This window comes from Syngnathus typhle, linkage group LG6 (assembly GCF_033458585.1).
Source record: "Syngnathus typhle isolate RoL2023-S1 ecotype Sweden linkage group LG6, RoL_Styp_1.0, whole genome shotgun sequence".
NCBI classification, from domain to species: Eukaryota; Metazoa; Chordata; class Actinopteri; order Syngnathiformes; family Syngnathidae; genus Syngnathus; species Syngnathus typhle.
The window spans coordinates 11,008,692-11,032,870 of NC_083743.1; the positions used below are offsets into that span (position 1 = coordinate 11,008,692).

Genomic DNA, 24,179 nt, shown 5'->3' on the forward strand with positions numbered 1-24,179 from the left:
GTATGCCCCCTTTCAAGCAACAGGGGAACACCTATCCAGGTGGGACACACCCTACGCTATCCAGCTGAAATAGGAATATCGTTCTGTTTTTGTATCATATAATTATAGAAAATAAAAACAATCTGTTTTCGGCACAGTTGTGCAGCAACCAATCATAATGCAGCAGCCAGTCATTGACTGCCTAGAACGGAATGCGTTTTGTAGTCTTTCAAATTAAAAGCATATTTTTCTCTGTGATTGGAATAGATAGGAAATGTTTGGGGGGGGAGGTAACAGAACTTGTATAGTTCTACAAAATGCTTTTTACACTGGTGACAATTGGCTTGAATGCATAGCATGTAGCATGATGTTCATTATAATAAATTTATTTTGAAAGTAGATATCCAACCCGTACGTCTAGCTAGCGTTATCAAAATGTGTAAATGGCTGTCAGGGTCGACATAGTTGTCATTAGAGGAATCCACTGCACTGTTTTAACCGTTCCAATCAAGTAATGTCATATTCGCCAACTCGACAATTGAATGCTTTAGAAAATCACGACCTTGAGCGTGTCACACTTGTTTGCAGCGACTCCTGAGCAACTTAGCCTAGCCTGCTGCATTGATCAGCAATTGAACTTTAATGTTTTGTTTGTTAAATTTAACTTAATTGTATTCTACCATCATTTCTCTCTTTCTTTCTACTATGGAGTTATTTGAAACCAGTCTTGGATGTCTTGGATGTTTTGCTGTAGGTGGGCTTGTGTTTGCTGCCTACAAACTTGGCTTGCTGTACCAGTTGTTCCACAAGGTGAGCGTTCATGAACCTATAAAATGAATTTTGAGTTGATCACGGTATATTCTACACACTGTTGAGAGCCACGTGAGTGGAGCAAATTATTTGACATTATGTTTTCATCCTAACTATCATTACCTTTGAAGCATGATACATGAAATATATAGCACAGGCACACGTAACCTTACACTTTGTATGCTTCTTAACACAAAGGTAAACATCACACCCTGGCATGTTGCACAAAGCACACCATGAGCATCAATAATGTGGGTGTTTCGTGAAAAAAAAAAATCATATTTGACAGGTGACTATTTAGGACCTTACTTGTTAATATTATGTCTTAACATCAGTTAACCCAGATTTTCAAAACTCATCCTTTTTGACATCCCACAGACTGAGATAAAAAGCCCTCGACATGGCGGCGAAAGTGTGGCAGATGTTCTGCGCTCCCATGGAATCAAGTTTGTCTTCACTCTGGTTGGTGGACATATCTCGCCCATCCTGGTGGCCTGTGAGAAAGTGGGCATCCGGATTGTGGACACCAGGCACGAGGCCACGGCTGTTTTTGCAGCTGATGCCGTGGCACGGCTTTCAGGTGCATTCATCTCAAAAGATATGGCTATTACAAAGAATATTTGGCAATGTGGTTGGTTGGCAATGAGATGATGTGCTCCTGCTCCCTCTTGTGTTTGGTAGGCTGTGTTCAAAATTAACTACTCAGATTAAAAGTCGTGTTCTGCTTCCCAATAACACCAAATAAAGTTTGTGCCAGTTCAATAAAAGCACTCCAATTAATGAATCAGAAAAAAAATAGATCTGGGGTGTTTTGACTATTTATACCTGGTGTACAACAAAACATATTGTCTTTATTTTGACAACCCAAATCCTATCCTTGTGCATGCACAAAATAAATACATTGACTCATCAAATATGCAAACCACAATCATGTTTGCAATCCTCTTAAGAAAGGTAATTATTTTCTTTTTCTTTTTTATTATTTTATTTGACTGCCATAACATTAGGTACAACTGCACAATCGAATCGGAGCCAAAATAGTGAATGAATGAAAAACAAGTTCTAGAGGATATGGTGACAGAGCGGTTAGCAAAATGAACGATCAGTTTGTACACCCCTAAATTTAAACCATGCAAACATATTTTTTACCCCGCCCCCTAAAACAACCTAATCATTTGGAATCAGAATCAAAACAAGGTACAGCATCGGAATCCTTAAGGCGATGTCCAACCCTATACACCGGTCAACGGATTTGAATATACATACCCTCAAATTAAAGCTGAAAATATGCAGTTAAAGCACATGTTGTATCTAATGATGTGCCCTTTTCCTGACTGCCTTTCTATTAGGTACCGTTGGTGTAGCTGCAGTGACTGCTGGCCCAGGTCTTACCAACACCGTGACAGCAGTGAAGAATGCTCAAATGGCAGAGTCACCCTTGTTGCTCATGGGAGGGGCTGCTGGTACAATTTTGCAGGTACAATAAATTACTATCTTGTTACAAATTGAGTGTTCCTACTTGCTCTAAAATTCCACAACCAATGTTTTTCTGCCATTTGTTGTGGCTCCAGGGCCGAGGGGCACTGCAAGACATCGACCAAATGTCACTTTTCAAGCCTCTGTGCAAGTTTTGTGCCTCCATCAGAACAGTCCGAGAAATTGTGCCAGTTGTCAGAAAAGCGTTGGCTGTTGCCCAGTCTGGAACACCTGGGCCTGTTTTCATAGAATTCCCCATCGACACTTTGTACCCGTTCCATCTGGTGTCCAGAGAGTTTGCTGTTAAAAACCCTCCCAAAGGTCTGATGGGCAAAATTGTCTCCTGGTATGTTTTTTTCATCATGTTATAAAAAATATATTTTATATATATTATATAATTATATTAAATTATTATAATTCATATATTATTAATTTCAGTGCCATTAATGGGTTGTCCATCCAAGCGTAAACGCCCCAAAAATGTATATAGTTTGCAATAGTTTTGAAAAATATTGTACAAAAAAAAAGAAAATCTGCCAATAGGTGGTACCTACCTAGTATGCGGGTCTCCACTGTACTTATTTATAAATCAAATGAATTCTATGGACTGTATGTGAAGTATTAAACTTCATTAAACTTATTTATTTTAACTAGGTACCTTAACAACCACCTCATGAACATCTTTGCTGGTGCCTGGGAGAGAAGAGATCTTTCACCTTTACCAGTTGACATTCCACAAGCCACAGATGATCAGGTACACCAATAATTAACAGTGTGTTTATGTGTGTGTTTAACCTACTGATGTCATAGAATGCAATATATATGTGTGTGTGTTTGTGTGTGTGTGTGTGTGTGTGGGGGGGGAAAGGCAGTGTAGAAAATGGATGGTTGGATATATATATAGATATATAACATTTATAATATGCACATAGGTACAAAAGTGCATTGAACTGGTGAGCCGAGCCAAGAAACCTGTTATCCTCCTTGGAAGCCAAGCCACGCTACCACCAACGCCAGTTGATGAGCTCAGGTGAAGCCAATGTATTATTTTAAGTACTCTGTGTACGCCATAAAAGTAAATTAGACGTATCATCTATTGTAATAAATTTGATGGTATTACAGGAGCGCTTTGGAGGCCCTTGGCATTCCTTGTTTCCTTGGAGGCATGTCCCGAGGCATGTTGGGAAAAGATAGCCCAATCCATATTCGGCAAAACAGACGAGATGCTCTGAAGGAGGCCGATGTTGTTCTTCTCGCAGGTCAGACATTGAATGTAGTATTTACTGTAGAAATAATATTTCTTCTTTTTTTATTTTTATTTTTTTTGGCTGTTTCTCAAATTCAAGTATTTCTATTGGTGGGATGAGAAAATAACACTAAAACAAAAAACAGATGATGAGTCTTATTTATTTGGACCTTGATCTTTGCTATAGAGCCTAACAACAAGGTTCGATTAGTCAGACAAGATTACGCTTGCCTTGTTATCTTGAAAACGTGCGATGTATGTGGCTATCTTGTGTATTCAGGAATGGAAAGGATGGAAGATATGAAAGGAGGTGCAGTGTTGTGAAGGAAAAAAAAAGAAGTTAATTGCTTGATTTGTTTTGCAGGAACAGTATGCGACTTCCGTCTGGGCTATGGCAAAGTTCTGAACAGACGCAGTAAGATCATTGCTGTCAACAGAGACAGAGTGCAGCTGCTCAAAAACTCTGATATGTTCTGGAGACCAACTGTAGCAATTCAAGGTGTGTTCATACCGTCATTTTTGTCACTAGCATTTTGTTTCACAACCGTGTTAGGATTTTTTTTTTTTTTTTTTACATATGTAAAAGGATGTGTAATAGAATTCAAAGGGCAATTCCTGAGCATGAGTTGACTTTTAAAGGGGAACTCAGTTGGAAAAAAAGAATCATTACAATAACATAATCGCCCCTAATAGTCTAGAAATGGTATTCTGATGAATGAATTCACTCATTTTCAACTATCTCAGGAGGGTGACGTTGAATGCAGCACCGCCTCCTGCTGCCGACTGATACATACATAATTGCAACACAATTGTGTTGCAAACATCTCAGCTCACCTGTTTTTCTGGGTTTGGTCATGTGAGCCAGGGAGTACTTTGGCCTCAGTTTTAGTTTAGCCTCCTGACATGATGGAAAATGGCCTAATTCTTATTCCATGAATGAGGCATTAACCACAAGACAGTGTTTAGGAGTGAGGGTAAATAGAACATATTATTGCAATTACTTTTTTTGCCTCAGGGGTTCTATTGTATATTGCTTTAACTCATTTTATTACTGGTATAGGGTCTCAGTTGTGATCTAACAGAACTGAAAACTACATTTCAACAGTTAATTTCTAAAATGGTGTGTCTATTATAGGTGACGCTGGTTCGTTTTTAGTACGGCTTCACAAAGGCCTCAAGAGCCACCGCTGTCCGGAAGAATGGCCTCAGAGCCTCAAAGCAGGAGATGTGACCAAAGAAAACGTTAATAAGTAAGGAGGCCTTGCAAAATGCCTTGCAGCCACTCTACAGCGTGTGTTCATAATAATATAAGCAAGCATACTCATTGTCTTTTTCATTTTAAGGGCTAAAGCCAATGAGAAGACTGAGCATCACCTGAACCCCTTAAAAGTTCTTCACATGTTGGATGAGGAGATGTCAGAAGACAGTATCATTGTCGCGGATGGCGGTGATTTCGTAGGAAGCGCTGCTTACATCTTGAGGCCACGGGGACCACTGCGCTGGCTCGACCCAGGTCCATTCTTTCTATCTTGACTTTACATGACATCAAAAAACTCAGTAGGGATTGCCGTTGACATGAAATGTAAATTTTGAGAATACTGATTCTCAACAGGGGCCTTTGGGACGCTGGGAGTAGGAGGAGGGTTTGCGCTAGGTGCAAAACTGTGCCGGCCTGAATCAGAGGTAATGTGCTGACTCAAGCTTTTATGAAAGGGATCCATCTGCTTGTGATGCTTCATGAATGAAATATGACCCCCTGTGTGTTTTAGGTCTGGATTGTCTACGGCGATGGTTCCCTAGGATACAGTGTCGCTGAGTTTGACACGTTTACTCGACATAAGGTACATTCATTACAATCGTATGTCGACGATAACTGTTGTAGGAAATCTAGGAAACTAGAATATGGTAGAAACTTTGCAGTCAATTGTCATATTTCCGAAAGAAACTCACAACTGGCGTCAGCAAAACCTTGATTACCGAAAATGTACAATAACGGCAATCTGCAGAAAATATATTTTCTCTTTATCAGACACCGGTTATTGCTGTTGTGGGAAATGATGCATGTTGGAGTCAGATTTCCAGAGAACAGGTTCCCATTTTAGGCAGCAACGTGGCATGTGGCCTGGCATTTACAGGTACATTCTTGGATTACAATGAGAGCTTCTATTTTGCGCGTCGTTGTGGATTACACTGTAATTCACCTCCCTGTTTACAGATTATCACACCGTGGCCGATGGCTATGGCGGTAAAGGCTACCTTATAAGGCGCAAGGATGAGGAGCAGCTCAGGGACATCATCAGGGAGGCGCGAAAGGAGAGCCAGATGGGCAAAGCAACACTTCTCAATGTCCTGATAGGCAAAACCAACTTTAGAGAGGGCTCTATCTCTGTATAATGTTAATATGCTCGGAGGATATTCAACCGGTACCAATGGATTATTTTACTATTATTATAAACAGTGTGGAATCAAATGAATCAAAACGCCTTAATAATACAGTTTAACATGTTCTGCTTCTAGGGTTACTTGAGTGCCCAAACCATAATTGTTGCATTTCAATAAAAGACACTCGTAAAATAATGCTGACGCCAGGCTGGAATTTCCTTGGTCACAATCTGGTAGTTTCCCCTTTTGTTTTTTTTAAAAACTGGTATGGGAGTCCACATGTGTATGAGTAATCCGCCTGACGTCAGTGATAAATTTTGCTTAAGGGATTACTTTGATGTTGTCTTTAATGTAAAAAAGCATTTGTTAATCACACACAGATTGGAAATAATTTCATGGATTAGTAATTAGATGCAACCCAAATGCCTTTAATCCTGTTATGAATGAAACATTGATACTTTATCATTTGAAAGTGTGGAGTATTCTCAAGAGACTGAATCATTTGGGGAAAAAAAGAGAATGCTTTCAAGTATATGCCTTTTGTAAGTTCAAATATAATAGTATGAATAGAGTATATTGTAGAATAGATTATTTAATATATCGTAGTAATAATATGCACAAATGATGTCATTTTCAGCCGGGGTAGGGAACCTTTGCCATCTCAGGGTGCATTTCTGTTTGTCCTCCAAAGACCATACTAAATATTTGAAAAAATACGATGCAACCGATTGTGAGCATTTGAGGATCAAGTGTTTTAGGAGTTTTAGAGCACTTTCTCTGAGGTTTTAGTTGACTGTCTAGCAGGCCAGATGAAATATTCTTGCCCACTCCTGCTTTACAATCATACAGTATGTATTGCACTATAAATGTAAATGATTTGCTCACAAGGCAAATGTATGTTGTTCATTGCTGTGAGAAGAGATTTTGTCAGGGTTCTATAGAAAGTATGCTAAAGTTAATTATCTATTAAACTGGTGATGAATAAAGACAAGCTGAACTCTTCTTTTTTTTAATAATGTAAAAAATATTGGCATCATTTTGCAGAATCATCCATCTATTCTCTTGTACTTATCTAGTGTCGGATTTCGCGAGCATCATCATAAAGTGCACCTCCGGAGTTCCCACATTGATGGGTAAAGGGAGCAATATAAGTTTGCTGAGTGTTTGGTGAATTATTTTGTCTAATTTTATATTTGCCAAAACAATCCCCCTGGTTTATTTTAATACACGGGGCCATGTTTGTAATGGATGTGATTTCAAGTCGTTGACTGGGCCTTCCCTTGCACCCATTGCTTGATGTTAGTCATACGACACGTGACCCTAGAAGCCGCTGTAGCAGACGAGGGGGTAAAAGGACTTATTTGGAAAGGGATTTATTTGCCTTCCGTCAGTATTGATGGAAAATTGTGAGAATGGCTCAGTTGCGTCACAATCAGACCATGAATACCACCACTATTTGATTCATTTAATAAGATTTGATTAATAAGTAAACAAAATTTGGGGTCGCAGGCAAACTACAAGTGTGTGCGACAGCAGGAAAATATGATATTCTCCATTCTAGAAAGTCTTGAAAATGGTCAGTTGTTTTTCAACGTGATTAAAAATGCACCAATGCCATTATATAAAATCACTTAAAGCAGGGGTGTCAAACTAATTTTCTTCGCGGGCCGCATTGTCGTCACAGCTTCTTTCGGAGGGCCATTATGACTGTCAACCCAAATAAATGTATGAGCACCGCATATTATATACAGTAAAAGCTACAAAACAAACTGACAAATAACTCACTTTCAAATCGGACAAGTAAAAACTGGTCAAATACTTAAAAAAAAGACATTATTAAGAGTGAAGACAATTTGCAATTCTAGTAATGACACGAATTTGATGCACAATTTGTCTTCGCGGGCCACATAAAATGATGTGGCGGGTCGTATCTGGCCCCCGGGCCTTGAGTTTGACACGAGTGACTTACAGGCAAAGAGAGGTGGAATAAATACATAAAATGTGCATAGTGCTATTTACATAACCAGTTTCCAGAGGAGATGCAATAAACAGTATTTATTTATATAAAGTGGGTGTATCACTGAAGCCACCTGTCCTGTCGATATGTACAACCTCTTTCTGACACGAGACAGAAAACCAGACACTTTGTTGTCCGAGCAGCACGTGAAGGCGTCATAAAACAAGCAGCAGGCTCGCCACAGGCGGTGACTTCAACCTCCTCTCCTTCTCTCGGCTCTCACGCGACACAAACTTCAACATTAGACAAAAGTTGAGCCTCCGCGTCGTGCACAATTGATCTCGATACATTTGTATGCCGTTTACGAAGGCTGCCTTTAAACTCCAGCATGACAAGTTAACCCGAGATGATTGCCTCGAAACAAGGTTAGAAAGACAGCTACAGCAACAGTTGTTTTGGAATATCACACACAGTCAAGTTAGCTCGAGTCTATCATTTTGAAACCTCGGTTTTGCCTGTTACTTCGTGTTACAAATCCTTGACGACGTGGACTTTTTCAATTTAAAAAAATAACATCAACCCAGATTGCAAGCAGTAGAACGACTGTTACTCACTGAGCTGGAATTATAACGACTTCTCCGTGAGTAGACTTTCAAACATTGGGCGTCTACTCCCTGCAGAGATAAAGGTGAGTCGTGTTCATGTAAATGAGAGCATTGACAAAAAAAATACATTTCTATACTTATCTTTTACCTAGAATGGCTCAAGCTACATGCGTTTGACAGTGACTCAGTCTTTGGTTATTAAAGATGCGCGCTGAACTTCCTGTTTGTAGCATGACTGAGATGTGTATTTTTTTTTCTCCCACTGTTTAATAATGCCAGCCACTGGTGAGTGAGGTAAAATGAAAAGTTGCAAGTGTTTGTTTCGTATGGCTCCAGGTGCTGAATGGCCTCTGTAGTAGCGGTGAAAACTGAGAAACGAACTGCAGCTGACTCACAGGATGCAGATTCAAATGGAAAGAAGCCTAGGTAAGCACATGACATGGCTGAAAAAACACAAATAAGTGCCTTGAGCATCGGACAATTCCTGGCTGAGAACAATTCATATGCTGGAACCTTCTCCCTTCAACGTTAGTAGTTTGGATTTGGACTATAATGTTTGTGACACCAGTCCTGGATCTGAATTATATTATGTCTCAGAATTCCCCGTTTTGTGACACTGCAACAAAATAACGAAACAATATTAAAGGTTTTAGTCATCTTAGCAGGCCCATGCAGAATTTCCCACAAAATAATATTATAGCCTAAAAAAAAAAAAAAAGATCTAATGAAAATAATGCAGCCCAGTAAACTAGTGCAGTGCAAATATTGCCCATAACTTTCTGAGGTTCTGGCTTCAAATATTGTCTCAGGGCCTCCTGTGTGGAGTCGGCTTGTTTTCTGTACTTGTAGGGGGTGCGACTTGCATCTAATTTGTCTCATTAGTAAAAAAAAAAGCCAATGTTAGAGTACCCTGTCCATTTGGAAAGGTATGTCAACAGGTAAAATGTTAAAGTTTATATGTTATGCCACAAGATTCTGCAATCTGAATTGCAGTATACAATTTGTAACTAGTTCTTGCTGACACAGCGAACATATTCAGATGCGTGATTCGGGGAAGCCCTGTTTTATAGTATGCATAATATCTGTGTGCCCAAAAGGAAGCTGCTGCCCAGCCTTAAGACAAAGCATGCCCCGGAGCTTGTCTTGGTGATCGGCACCGGGATAAGCTCCGCCGTGGCTCCTCAAGTCCCAGCTCTCCGCTCCTGGAAAGGTCTCATACAAGCCTTGCTGGATGCCGCCAATGACTTTGACTTGCTAGAAGAAGAGGAGAGCCGACGTTTCCAAAAGCACATGCAGGAAGATAAAAATTTGGTGCACGTGGCTCATGACCTAATTCAGAAACTTTCCCCGGTAAGGCGCCGTTTTTATCATTACTCTTTGCTTGTCCTTTCCAAACTGCTGTCCTAACTTCAAGATAACTATTAGTTTCTGTTTTCATGGATTGTGTGATATTAATTGTGAAAATCCAGATAATGCAAATGTTCAAATAGATACAGAAAATATGCAAACCACAGAGGAAGTACTAGTTTGTACTTCAACTAAAATAAAAACTTCAAACCATCATCACGGTTGATGTTTGCTGAGTGTTTCAAAATTGTTCTTTTATTGTATTAATGTATTTTCTTCTGTGGTACCAGTCACGGAAAGGTCGAAAAATTGCATTTAATCCATAGAGCCATAAATGGAACTTAATGTGACATAAAGGGTCTGGCTGCCCTCTACCTTTTGTACTTGTTTATTTGTACTTGGCAAATAGTTCAACTTTATCTTTTATCATACAGTGCTTAACTTCAAATGCTAACATCGTCTGTAGAGTTTTTAAAGGTGTAAAGAAGTTGACCTCCATTCAAACTACTGTAATTGATCTCTAATCTGGTGGCAAACATTCAGAGGGAGTTTGAGTTTCGACACATTCAACAGTTAACAGCGATGCATTCTGTTGTTTTATTATTGACGTTGCTTTAGTTCCATGTTTAAATGGCATAAGTTGCCAATTCTCTTCTCATTCAACAACAACAAAATCACACAAGTCAAAGAAAAGTGAAACTCATTTGTGGAGAGAGAAAAATTTGCCTGACTTAACCCATGATGTATTTATTGATTGGACTTGCCACATTTTTGTCTGTCTTGTGAACAGTAGTTTTTGACCTTTTACAAATGTTATAACCTTGAGGCCCTTCGAATTTTGAAGTTTGACGTAATTTTCCTTGAAATCAGTAGCCACCATTTGTGCATGGAATTGGTGACTGGGTATAACGGCATGATTACATTTATAAAATATCAAGTTGACATCACATGGAAAGACGATACGATCAAGGTCAGTCGAAAGTAGTTAATCCACTATTAACTTTTGTTATGCTTTGAGAAACCTGTTTTACTAACTTCACACTTCAAACCTTTAGTGATAACTACTGACATAAAAGCTTGCATTGCCTTTTAAATCCTGATGTGGTATTCATGTTGACAGCAACAAATGACTTATGAATAAAATTGAATTAAAATTGCTTAAGCTATTCCAAAATAAAAGTATTGTACTTGAGAGGAGTGCTTTGCATTGACATTTATGTCTGCTCCCAAATTCTAATTGTGGCATTGCAAAAACACACACAAAAAAGACCCCCCCCCCCCCCCCCCCACACACACACACACACCTTAATTAATTCCAATAAAAAATAGACAAAAGCGACACATCCATATTACTTTTTGGACCAGTCTGCGCTTGAGGAATTGCCGGCAGATGGGGGGGTCCTGATAGCATTTGCCTCCTGTGTTAGTCATGTCTCATTGCACTTTTGACACTGATAAAACGCACTTTGCGTCAGCCCCTCAGCCTGCTGTCCCAAAGGGAGCAAACAACACTTCAGAGCTTTAACAGCCATGATCTTTTCACCACCCTCTCCCTGCGGTGCAGACCGGTTGCTGTCAGAAAAACATCCAAATAATTCAAACTCGTAACTTTGCATATAGTTAACGCATCAGTCCAACACCTAGCATGCTCGTATTTGCAAAATAAGGCTTCTAAAATGAATTCCAATCCTAAGAGTTTTTATCATCTTGGTCTGTAATACAATCTCACTTCAAACATAAAGTATAAAGTGGACATATGTGGTGACGATAATAGTTGAGCTGATGATGGTTGTTTTGTCACATCTGAGTTGCATTCTCCAGAAAATGATGTCAACAAGGAACAATAGTCTCATTTCTACAAACATTTGTCCTCCCTCCTCCCGCCTGGTTACGCTGATACTTTTTGGGATTTAGAAGATTGTTTTATTGGTGCGCATATAAATGCATTATAATTTATCATAAACGACCTCTTTTTTGCCAGTCTGTGTGAACAGCAATTGTTTTGACAACATCGTGTGGATGGAAAATGTACTCTACCTCTCTCTCGGACTGTTATCATGATGCCAATTTGGATTTTTGAAAGAACTCTGTAAGAATGCTAATATCCTGAAAAATCCACTAACGCGGCAGTTTGACCTACTACTACATGGGATTTACATAGTGTGCAGTTTCAGGTGCTGGAAAAATAAAGGCTCACGGACAAACATTGTACTTAAGGAAGAAGTCAATTTTCTTTTACAATAATATTTTCTATGGCCCTCAAATCATAATGTGTCATCCTAACAATCTCTTTAAACCTCTTCATAATTAGAAGCAGCTCTAATTTTGACTGCATAGAGCTAAGGGTGTGTCTTTTGTAACATCATTGGAATTCCTCAACTCTAAGACCAAGATATCATCTCTACATTTTGGCAAAACTCTGCACCGACTATAAAGCAAGTCCTGGTGAAACCGGTTAATTCTCTGTTGGTTTAAGAACTGGACTTGTTTACTTGCACTTTATTTGGTGTTTGCTCAATTCCTCTGATGGCCTTAGGACACGGTGATGGACTTGGCTGCCATAGACACTAGATGTGTATAATGGCTTTCTTCCTGTGGAAAGAAATCAAGCTGTTTAGCCCATTAGTTCAGTAATCATGGCAAGTCCATCTCCCAGAGCTGAGCGTCTCCCTGTGCCCGAATCACCTTGGTCGCTACAGCAATGCACAAAGGCTCACTATTTTTAGCTTTTAATTCAGATTTACAACCCTCCATCTTTTATGCGTTGATTACAGGCTGCAAAAAAAAGGGCCCTTGAAATATTCTTGCTGTAATGGCTCCAACCTGTGTAGACAAATGCATTGCAAATGTATTTTAAGGCACTTGATGCGATCTTGATTTAGGTCACATGATGAGATAAGGAACACCTTGAACTCAAGTTTAATCCAATTAGTTTCCTACTTGGTTTTAAGATGTATGGGTGGTCATGTTTTTGGGAGCGCTCCATTCTTCATTGTCATGTAAGATTAAAATGGAATAAATTAGTCATGGAAAGTAAAACTTCTATCCATCCATCTGGTTTGATTTATTCCATTTGTACGTATTGGTGTTATTTTAATCCTAATTAAGTCACTTTTTCTTTTTAAACATGCTTGTAAACATTGTGTCATGGTTTGGTTTCAGAGAACAGGCAATGTGCGGTCCACATTCTTCAAGGACTGCCTGTATGAAGTGTTTGATGATTTGGAGTGTAAGATGGAGCATGCCGGGAAACATCTTCTGCGCTCCGTGCTGCAGTTGATGGAGAGTGGCTCGCTGGTCCTCACCACCAACTTCGACAACTTGTTGGAGATCTACGCGGCCCACCAAGGCACCAAGCTGGAGTCTTTGGATCTGACTGACGAGAAAAAGGTAAATGTTCCTGTTTGCTTATACTGAGGTATTGATTGAACGGCCTAGCCGGCAGTAGTTTAAGCCAGTCAGCAATTTGAAAAGAAAAAAAGAGCAAAGGTCACTGGAGCATGAACGTGAGCAGACATGATTAGTCAGCCTGACTCAGACAGTTGAGAAAATAACAACCTAGAAATACCAAAGTGATGTGATTTCTTAATTTGGAAATTACAAATCTACAGTAGTTCAACATGTTTTTATCTTCTCCTTTTAGTTACTGTTACAGCCTTCTAGTAAAGTTCCTCATGGGTCAATATTGGCGCAGCAGATAATGATCACACCTGAAACAGCCTTCTGTTTGGAACAGTTGGGCGATGATTGAATCTAGTTTGACATTATTGGGCTCTATTTGCTCTCGGGTTAAAACTGCCTAAAGCAAAAGTATACTTTTGCGCAATTAAATTGTGCTATCTTTTTAATTTTTTATTATTAGTGCTCCCTTCAGGTATTTAAAATAATGATCTCATAAAATACAAACAAAGAACTGTCCTGATGGAGGCATACCATTGTGCCTCTCAGTCGTGGTATTTATGTCATGTCTCCATCAGGGCCGTAATATCCTCTTACTGTTACACCCTCCCTTACCCAGTCAGAACAGGATGGTGTGCAGTGGGCTGTTACGTGTGTGTTCTTCTCCATGTGTATTTGTGTGTAGGTTTTGGAGTGGGCTCAGGAAAAGCGGAGGTTAAGTGTTCTACACATCCATGGTGTTTACACCAACCCGTGTGGTATTGTGCTGCACCCCGCCGGCTACCAGAATGTGCTAAGGAACACTGAGGTTATGGTGAGTGTGAGGATACCCTATTTTCTACAATGATTTTGGCCATCACAGACATTTGATTCCGTGGACAGCAATTGATTCCACGTTGATTTTCCAAGAGCATGTGAAGTACGAATATTTGAAGGAAATGATTTGCAGGATCAAAAAAGTGAAATATTGTGATTATAAAATAATCCCCATCAGTATTCTCTTTGTCCTTGGGTAGAGTTATATAAAATAATAATCATAATAATACATTTTATGTGCATTTCTTATACAGTGCAAAATATTTCACCAAACTATGGGTTTGAGGTAGAAAATAATATTAAAAGAAAGATTAGACTAGATTTGGCCACTTGACCTACTAGATATTGTAAACCGAAATAGTAGTAATTCAAAAATGCAGACTGTTCAAAAGATTTGCACAAAATGTTCTTATTTCCTCCCGCATCGCTCATCTGTCAATACAAGGTGATAAAAAGACGAGCCCCGACACGCTGGATCATATTAACTTTGGTGAACACTGCCGCATAGACGAGCCCCGACACGCTGGATCATATTAACTTTGGTGAACATTGCCGCATGACGTCTTTTAGCTGTGTCATTCGATTTGTGCTTTTTACGCATGCGTGTAACATCACATGGTTTTTACGCATGCGTGTGACATCGAGGAGGCGTACTGTTTACATTCGACGCCATATCTGTTTTAGTAATGTAAATGGGAACAAAATAAGATAAGATTTGACTATAAACCTCAAATGGGCAGTGTGAACGTAGGCTAGCTCACTGCGACATCTTACTGCCGGATGTAACTGTAATTATCTGCACATCACCCTAATTTCTGCGTACTGCTCTGATTTTCAAAATAAAGATATTTCTAAGTGACCCCAAACTTTTGAACGGTAGTGTGTGTGTGCTACGTACAAAATGACTAATAGTAACACATAGCCTATATTCTCACCGGATTCCACAGCGTGAGATTCAGAAGCTGTACGAGACCAAATCGTTTGTTTTCCTGGGCTGCGGTCGTACCGTCGATGACACGACCTTCCAGGCGTTGTTCTTGGAGGCGGTCAAACACAAGTCTGACCTGGAGCACTTCATGCTTGTGCGGCGCGAAGATGTGGGGGAGTTCAAGAAGCTACGCGACAACATGTTGGACAAGGGCATCAAGGTCATTTCGTACGGGGACGAGTACTCGGACCTGCCTGAGTACCTAGAGCGGCTGGCCAACGAGATCTGCTTTCGAGAGGTTTCAACAAATGACTGGGGTAAGGTACAGACCGTACAGTGTTCATATCTGGTTTGATGGATAGAAATTAGCAAACTTTTGCGTGACATCACAATTGGTTTAGGGCAAAGGCATACCGTATTTTCCGCACTATAAGGCGCACCTAAAAACCTCCAATTTTCTCAAAAGCCGACAGTGCGCCTTATAATCCGGTGCACTTTATATATGGACCCATATGGATTTGTGGATGAGGACTAATTTATTAAAGTAAGCTTTACGTGTTTATTTTGTATGTTGTGTGATATTAACGTTTGAGCAACGTTGAGTTATTGATCTATGCGCTTTATAATCCGGTGTGCCTTAGTATATATATGGACAAACTTTTAAAATGGGCCATTCATTGAAGGTGCGTATTATAATCCGGTGCGCCTTATAGTGCGGAAAATACGGTACCTATACTACTGTATGTGTATCCCCTATCAATTCAACAGAAGTTCTGCCAAGGGTTTTTACTATCCAGGCTAAATTTAGGTAATTACTAATAAGCACAAAAATCTGAGCTGTCAGTTAAGCATGACGTGTAAACCCAGACTAAAATCTTCAGTTTCCAGCCAGGGCGCTTCTTATTTTCGCAATCATGCATAGTGAAACCAAAGTGAATCTCCTGTTGCATTGTGGTCCAGTCCATAGTTTTAAAGATTTTTGAACCCTCCCCAATGCTTTTACGCTACATAAACCTTTCTTATTCCCTTAATAAATATTCCCACACTGTTCTGTACATGTGTTGTACCTTTACAGTAAATAAAAGAGCAAACATGTGATATTTTCCTATGTCCCAGCTCCTTCTGCACCGGTCAGTGCTGCCTCCACCTGTGCTTGAACTCAGTCCACAGTGACGCACATTGCTCAGAGGCACGGCCCGTGCTATTTAAACGTTTTTCTCCCATCACGTATAAACCCGCAAAGTAGCGCATTCGCGAAAGATAAAGCACAAAGTGGCGAGGGATCGCTGTAGATAAACAAATTAATACAATTGGTCATACGACTAGTTTTAAAAACGCCTGGCAGACACATTTTACTGTACTGATTTTGTTTTGGGGGAATTTTCTTGGTCAATCAAGCATCTGCATGGTAAAATGAATTTTCATTGAGTAATTGTATGGCTCACTTTGCTAACTTTTGCACATGGTGTCATGTCTGATGGTGTGACTTTTGTATTTCTCTACAAACAAATTAAGGACTGGTGATTCCACTTTTTAGTTTTTGATTACTGACTTCAGTGATGTGCCTACATGTATTTACTGTACAATATTTCTATCTGTATTTTCAGGGTTTTAAAATGGGGGGTGGGTGCAGCGGAACGGCTTTAACACTCACAAATACCTCCTTCATGGTTAGGACTGATTGCTTCTTCTCGCTGACGTCAAGCTGCGGCCACATACTAGATTCCCACTGCAGCAAACAAGAGACTGATCTCTCCCTATGTGAGGGTGAGAAAGCCAAAACTCGTTTTGCTCCTTCAAGGTCAAAGGAACTGCTGATGTTCTCATACTTTCAGAAAGCTGGCTTCATCAACAACTTTACTGAAATTCTTTGATTTTTTTTTTTTGTCTGTGCCACAGACCATTGTCATTGATGTTTTGCATTTCAGTCTTCTGCAAGTGTAGTAGCTGATTGCCTTAACATTGTGGCTGGCCTATATATGTCCTTTTCTTTACATTGTTATTTAAAAGGGAAGTTGAATTGAAGTTTGGGACACACCAAAAGATGTATATGCATCACATTGGCTGGTGTGGGAAGGGAATCTTACTTGCTCTATATGCGCAAACATGCACGTGACGAGGTCCATACATTCAACAGAATTGGCATCTGCCACACGTACCACACAAGAACAGGGCAATTTGTTTTCCATTTACACTGTACTGCATACAAACTGGTAGAAATGTTTGTACGTCATAGACAATTCCAATAACTATGTTCCTTTTTTTTTTTTGCAAGGTGTTAAAACTAAAGTAGAAACTTGCCACTCCTGTGCAGACTTGTTCTTTGTAAGTCTTTTGTATTTGGAACTACTCACGTGTATTTGTGACATAGTATTTATAAGTGCTATTTTCAAAATAAAGCTTTTGGTATCCCATTTAAGGTGTTGTTCAGTCGGATAACAAAAAATATACTATCAACAAGAGAGGAAGTTTCGAAATGCATGCCACGTATAGCAGCTTTATTTAGAAATGTTTACATTCTCATAAATTAGCTCAAATAATCTTAAATTCCCTAATATTGCATAACTGCAAGTTAAAGGGAGGGGTTGGATTGAGTTCCTCCTGAATCAATTAAGAAACTCATAGGGATAACATAAATAACCATTCTTGGAAAATCGGGTCAGAGCAATTATTCAATTACAAAAGTATTTCTCGGTCTCCACTGATTCATTCTATTAATTAGCCTGGAAAGAAACACTGTTTAGCAGAGTTTGGGAACCTCTTTCCTGTCGGGAACCATAGTATATTCATTGGGAAGATAAATATTCAGCAATCCAAGTAATGTTATGCATTTGTGGGTTAAATGATTTGGGGGTTAAATGATTCGGGGCTCCTAGTAAAAGTTAGTAAGCGGTTGTAATGTTTTTTCAAACTGCAGGGTGGGCCTGTTAGGGTGTATAGCTCACTTAAGACAATGTAGAAGTGTACATTTCATTCCAATTCATGACTGTTAACCGTCCCATCTTTTCCTCTTGAGTAGGATTAAGTTCCATGTGTCCTTGATGTAAGACGTAACCATGACAACTAGGCACTATGGTCACTAGACGTTGCACAGGCAGCTGCTGTCAACATGACCTTATTTAGGTAGGAAAGAAAAGACAAAATGTTGTTTAACTAGTTCTTATTGTGTAAACAGGTCCATTAGTTGGGATCAATTCAAAACTCAAGTGGATAATGAGGTACTTGTCAATTTGGCCCAAATCCTTACGTGTCAAAGAAAACGGGAGGCTTCTCTGGTTGTGTGTTTTCAATGCCGTCCTTTCACACCGCCCTCAAGGTGGGACAATGGTGTCAAGAGCAGAAAATGAGACATGATAGAGAGAACGGCACAGCAGGACGGCAAATGCAGGCTTATAGTAGAGGCTTGAGCATTTCTTGGCAGCATGGCGAGATGATAGCTGGCTTCCACGCGATGTCCAACAAAAAAGATAAAAGCGTGCGGCCTTCTTTAAGCCTTCATCAGAGCGCTGACCACAGCGCGGGCATTCAGACTGCGCAGGTCGTTGTATGTCTGCCCGGTGCCCACAAACACTATTGGCTGGCCCGTGATGTAGGTCATAGAGATTGCTGCGCCAACCTGTGAGGGAGAAATGAAACTGCGTTAAATGTTCCTATTCAAGTCAAACACGTGAAGCGCATTTGAACACACCTTGTCGTCAATGGTGTCAAACTTGGTGAGCACGATGCCGTCGATGAGGCGAGGTTTGTCAGACATAGAGTGGTCAGCCAGAGCCTGGTTGAACTTGACCTAGTGAGCCAAAAAAAGAAGTTCATACGTACAAGTGACACCCTAATGCCCAACAAGATGTTTTCATCAATGAGGATTGAGGACAGTTGATAAGGGGAACACTGCCCTCTGTTGGACCTTAAATTAAACAGTATTTGACAGCAGGTTATCTGACATTTCAAGGCTACAGTGGTCAAAGTTTAGGATCTTTGAAAAGAAATTCAGAATTTTCTTTTCTGAATACATACGTTTTGGATTAATTTCCCTTCTAAGTATGAATTCATCTGCAAGGTAGGGTGGGCTTACCAATTGATCAACTGCCTCGTTGCCCACCAAAGCCTCCCCGACAAACAGCACGAGGTCAGGCATGTTGACGGCGATGAGTTTAGCCAGGGCTGTCATGAGGGGCGCATTGTCCTGCATACGCCCCGCGGTGTCCACCAGCACCACGTCGAAAGCCTGGTTGCGAGCTAGGGGAGAGAAAAAAAAAAAAAAGCATGGATGTTAAATTTATGACTTTCATTACAAGTTTGATTAACGACCTATTACAAGTTTTTTCAGGTGTATTTGGCGGGGGTGAGCGGTTACTACCTTGAGTCATCATATGTCAAAGTTTAAAATCGAAACATAATCTTACCATAAGCAATAGCCTCCATTGCAATTCCAGCAGCATCCTTGCCGTAGCCCTTCTCATAGAGCTGGACCATCGTTCGCCCTTTGTGTTTCTCCGGAGGGTGCAGAGAGTTCAGGCGGCGCTGGTGGGTTCGCAGTTGCTCCACCGCTCCAGCACGGAACGTGTCGCAGGCTGCGATCAGCACGGTGAAACCGTTCTCAATGAGCCAGAATGAGATCTGGACCAAGAGGATGGCGGTAAGTACCGTGATCATGGACCAAGGTGACCTTTATATGCGACATGATCTAGTCCCATCTGCCGCTTACATGCGGCCAGTGTTCATTTCAATTTCAATCAACCTGTGCACTGAAAACGCACCTTTGCCAGGTTGGTGGACTTTCCAACCCCATTGACGCCACAGAAGGTAATGACGAAAGGTCTCCTCTGACTTTGCGCGTCCATGACGTCTCGCAGAATATCCACCCTTCGCTTGGGCTGCAGAATCTGCACCAGCGAATCTTGCAGGGCCTGCTTTACCGTTGAGGCAACAGCTACATAAACAGAAGATTTGCGTCAATTCAATATGGTAATTTACTGTGATATTTGACTACATAACTTGTAAAAATGGAGTGTTTACTTACTGGTGAAGGTGCCCATGACCTTGCCTTCCAATTTTTTGGCTACAGAGTCACAAAGTTGTGAGGCGATTTCAGCTGCTACATTCTTTGCTGTGAAGGAGGAAGCCACAATGACGATCAATCAGTGATCCGTGAGTTGGACGCGAAACGCGGCACTGTCCTACCAATGAGGTGCTCCCTCATCTTCTCTAAAACAGGCTCCATGTCATCCAGGTTCAGACTCTTGGAGCCCACCAGGCCCTTCAGCATGCCAAACATGCCTCCAAAGCCACCGCTCTTCTTGGCACTGTCAAGATTCCACATTTTCCATACAAACGTTTGTGCTCACACACACAATGCTAAATGCTAAGCAGCCATACCTTGTCTTGAGTGCTGTATTGACAACAACTCTTTCCTCTTCTTCCTCCTCCTCCTCCTCCTCCTCCTCCTCTTCGCCATCGTCACTGGAATCACATTCCACAGATGGCAACTCTCCAACCATGGAGGTTGGCTGCATCCCCTGAAACATTTAGGCGTTATTACACAGTGTCCATTAATCGAGTAAAGGTAGAGTTGATACATACAGGATCAATAGGTGCATCCTGGTGTTGGTCACACCCACTAGGGGAACCCTCTCCGTTTCTGTCACTGTAGTCCAGGTCCTTGGTACTGTTGCCACCCATGCCCCAAACACGCCTCTGTTTCTCCTTGGGCTTCTGAGGTTTTGGAGACTTACTAGCAGGAAGACAACACACCACCAGATGAATTTATGGCATACGTCATTGCATTAACATTCAAAATGCAACACTTCAGTTCACGACTTGCTGGACAAACAGAAAAGTTTGGGTCAACATAAAGCATGAACGTTCAGTAGTGTTGTTTTGTTTTTTTATACCAGATGGATACAGGGTTGGATACAGTTCATGTAAACAGACTGATTGTCTTTGATTTTTGAAATTATCTTCAGAACAGGCAATATCTCACCTGAGTTTTTCAACAGGTCTCACTGTACGCTTGCGAAAGAACTCCTCTCGCTTCTTCTGCATGATCTCTTCAGAACTAAGGCCATGATTTCCGTTCTCAACCAGTTTTGCGGCAGATGTGCCTTTTCCTTGATCTGCTTTGACAAGGTCTACCACAGAAATTGGGAAAGATTGGGCAATTACATCTTTGACATAATAATAATAATGATGACGTTGATGATAATGGTTCCTCCAACAACACTTACCTTCCTTTTTGGTGTTCTTGCTCTTCTTGCTACCCTGTTCCTTTTCTTTGTCCCCACCCTTGGTTTCTATCATTGACTTCACAGTTTTTTGGGATTTTTCAGACTCCTTAAAGGAACGCATTGGTGCTGGGCTCCGAGCTTTGCTGCTCTGTTCTGCCTCTCTGGTAGAAAATAGACATTATATACACGTTATATTATAGACAAGATATCATTAGTTCCAATCAAACACAGGTCGAATGGTCACAGACAGCATTTTGCCGATTAAAAAAAGGTTGGTGGAGACCACCCTACTTCAACTAATTTGAACTACATCAGACACTCAAGGAACCTTTTTTTAGTTACATAGTGGGTAGAAACACAAGGTGGCTCTAAAATGATGATGAGTGGAATATGGTTACAGCTTTCAGGTGAATGTGGCTCATGAATGAACCCAACTTATTTATTTTCTGGTTGATAGAATACATTGAATGTTTACACGATTCACAATGAAATATCAATTACACTTTTTTTTTTTGATCACAGCAATGTCTCAAGTCTTCCAGCCTGTGTGAGTAATTACCGAAGAAGCATTTGGAAGTCATCCCCAAACTCAAAACTGTGGTTAAGAAGCTTCATCGCACCCTTTTGCTCCAGTTCATTCTTATAAAGATCCCTGAAATGCAGCTGGATGTCATCTATGAACTTGTCCACATAGGTCAGCGTCAGGATCTTTTGAAAACCCACCTGAACAGTGAGCAAAAGGGAAGATGGTGCAGGTCAGTGTTCACGCTCACATTATTTCTAATTAGCAGTGATGTTCATTGACTTACCACAAAAATTAACTCAAACTCATTGTCCAGTTTATATTTAAGATTCAGGGATTCGTGAGTGAACGAGTTATTTCCACTCCGCTCCTGGAAAGTAACACGAAGGACATATGTCAACAAGAACTCGAGAATTGTTTTCCCACACTACACATCGTCCGCAGACTTCCTTAAAAAAAATCACGACAATGTACCGAAACTATTTTGATCATCTTTTAGTTCGCAGGGTTGACGGCGGTACTGGTGTGACAGATTCGATAATGTCACGCAGTACAAGTCCATTACTACGACGTGCGCAGCTACCTGTTAGCATTAGCTGTTCGCCCCGTTGTCAAGCCCACTGTCATGGGACGAGACACCGAGACTCACCTGCAGGATCACGGAGCGGATCAGGGCGTTGACGGGCCCGGTGAAGGACTCGGTGACACCGGTTCCCTGAAAGCACCACAGCACTATCCCCCCTTTGCTGAAGATGGTGAAAAAGTCAAGCATCTTGACACCACGTAACCTGGATTAGTGAGGGTAAAACCGGTTAGAAAGGTCCGAATCGAAGACCTACTAAACAAAAACAGGACAAAAAAACATTATAGGGGGGATTCCTTCCTTGCGGGAACTCACCAAAATACTTAAATAGAAAGTAACCCCCCCACGCGTTGGAACCACCAGTGGTGCAAAACAGTTTTAAGACACGTCAGATTCAGAACCAGGAAATGACGTGAATTGCGGTGTCTTGCGCATGCGCATGACCGAAATATATGACGCGTTTACGTTTAATGTACGTTGCTTGACGATGTTAAGTAATAAATATATGACGCGTTTACGTTTAAATACGTTGCGTAACATTTGGATGGATGGATGGATGGATGGATGGATGGATGGATGGATGGATGGATGGATGGATGGATGGATGGATGGATGGATGGATGGATGGATGGATGGATGGATCAGTTTGAACAAGTTATTTCCCCTACTGTTTACAGAGAGGGTTGGGAAGTGCGTGATTTGAATTACAGTTGGTATTTCTTCCGAAGTTCTTTTTTTCCTAGCTCGGCATGCCATTTACCTTCATGTGATGTGTTGCAATTACCCAAGGCGGCCAAAAGAGGGCGGTCTTGCTTACTGTTCCTCGGATCCTCATCATACAGTACAAATTATTCAGGAGCTCCATAAATGAATAATCTATTTTTGCACCACAACTAAAAATGTCCTAAGTAATCATAACTGTATTATATATACATTATATAATTTATATTACATTCACATTATATTATTATTCTTATTTTAATTCTAAAATCCCATCAACCTAGTTTTTTCCTTTATTTTATTTTTAAATTTTAAATCATGATAACTAATGAATTATTTTTTCTTTATTATTATTATTATTATTATTATTATTATTATTATCAAAGCTTTCATAGCTGTATATACTAACTGATACAGTGTGATGCCTAATGACGTGTAAAGTGAGAGACAGAAATGACAACTTTAAGCTTTATATCCTGTTTCAGATCAACAGATGTGTGTAGTGACACAATCGTCATTTCTCTATTTTTGACTCTCGTAGCATCATGATGTGGTTCTGCTACCAGAAATGAAGCTCTCTTGGATGTGTAAATGATAGTACATAACCCTACAGTGTATTGTAATGTTTATTTGATCACTTTGGGACAGGGGGGTCGCTTCAAACTTACTTCTAACTAACTGATACTACTATAGTAAAACTAGAAATCGTTAAGGGCTCACACTGCCCACAGAGCAGTTATAGTTAGACTTCACTTTGATGGTTAATACAGTTATTGCAATTTTGTTGTTTTATCACAGTAGATTGGTTTATTTACATTTCAAAAACCAGAAGCCATTCATTTACAAATGTGTTTGCACTTTAGTTTACATATTTAAATGTTCAGATATTAATTAAGATGTGGTAGACAGTTTGTGCATGATTTGAATGAGCCAAAATAACTTGCTCTTTCTCTCGAATATATTGTTATAATCATTTTGTTTCAGATGTACTGTAATTATTTCTGGTAGAAAAATAAAATTTGGTGTTCAAAAAAATCTTCTTGCAGAGTTGAGTCTTGAAAAAGAGGGGGTTGTCTTATAATCAGGATCGTCTTATGTTCAGGCCAATATGGTAGTCAGGGATTTGAAAGAAACAAAAGAATAATCAGATGTCTTGTAACAAAAATATGAGTGAGGCGAAAGAA

General features: G+C 40.3%; 3 protein-coding genes across 8 annotated transcripts; 2 read left to right on the forward strand and 1 right to left on the reverse strand.

Moving 5' to 3' along the window:
* Positions 1 to 226: 226 nt before the first annotated feature.
* ilvbl (ilvB (bacterial acetolactate synthase)-like) lies at positions 227 to 6,884 on the forward strand. Of its 3 annotated transcripts, none has more exons than XM_061281686.1 (15): positions 227 to 269; positions 734 to 789; positions 1,168 to 1,369; positions 2,139 to 2,266; positions 2,361 to 2,611; positions 2,920 to 3,019; positions 3,198 to 3,295; positions 3,388 to 3,524; positions 3,876 to 4,010; positions 4,647 to 4,761; positions 4,855 to 5,024; positions 5,124 to 5,194; positions 5,281 to 5,352; positions 5,541 to 5,646; positions 5,727 to 6,884. In XM_061281686.1, the coding sequence occupies exons 1-15, from the start codon at positions 254 to 256 to the stop codon at positions 5,903 to 5,905; spliced, it is 1,836 nt and encodes a 611-aa protein (XP_061137670.1). In that variant the 5' UTR covers positions 227 to 253; the 3' UTR covers positions 5,906 to 6,884. The 3 variants fall into 3 exon arrangements, with proteins under 3 accessions (XP_061137670.1, XP_061137669.1, XP_061137671.1); XM_061281687.1 differs by lacking the exon at positions 227 to 269 and adding an exon at positions 393 to 490; XM_061281685.1 differs by lacking the exon at positions 227 to 269 and having other exon boundaries at positions 368 to 789.
* A 1,157-nt stretch (positions 6,885 to 8,041) lies between these two features.
* fam118b (family with sequence similarity 118 member B) lies at positions 8,042 to 17,359 on the forward strand. 4 transcript variants are annotated; one of them, XM_061281731.1, is made up of 7 exons: positions 8,043 to 8,538; positions 8,792 to 8,881; positions 9,553 to 9,805; positions 12,965 to 13,192; positions 13,887 to 14,015; positions 14,965 to 15,262; positions 16,553 to 17,359. In XM_061281731.1, exons 2-7 carry the CDS (start codon positions 8,799 to 8,801, stop codon positions 16,558 to 16,560), a joined length of 999 nt encoding a protein of 332 aa, XP_061137715.1. In that variant the 5' UTR covers positions 8,043 to 8,538; positions 8,792 to 8,798; the 3' UTR covers positions 16,561 to 17,359. The 4 variants fall into 4 exon arrangements, with proteins under 4 accessions (XP_061137713.1, XP_061137715.1, XP_061137714.1 ...); XM_061281730.1 differs by having other exon boundaries at positions 16,621 to 17,359; XM_061281729.1 differs by lacking the exon at positions 16,553 to 17,359 and having other exon boundaries at positions 8,042 to 8,275; positions 14,965 to 16,474.
* Positions 17,360 to 17,410: 51 nt separating this feature from the next.
* Positions 17,411 to 22,713, reverse strand: srpra (SRP receptor subunit alpha). Its single transcript, XM_061281684.1, has 15 exons — positions 22,591 to 22,713; positions 22,342 to 22,480; positions 21,979 to 22,062; positions 21,729 to 21,892; positions 21,170 to 21,330; positions 20,926 to 21,073; positions 20,526 to 20,676; positions 20,322 to 20,461; positions 20,127 to 20,248; positions 19,966 to 20,052; positions 19,703 to 19,875; positions 19,349 to 19,562; positions 19,018 to 19,181; positions 18,634 to 18,732; positions 17,411 to 18,561 (listed from the first exon to the last, which is right to left on the reverse strand). The coding sequence occupies exons 2-15, from the start codon at positions 22,462 to 22,464 to the stop codon at positions 18,433 to 18,435; spliced, it is 1,959 nt and encodes a 652-aa protein (XP_061137668.1). The 5' UTR covers positions 22,465 to 22,480; positions 22,591 to 22,713; the 3' UTR covers positions 17,411 to 18,432.
* Positions 22,714 to 24,179: the final 1,466 nt, after the last annotated feature.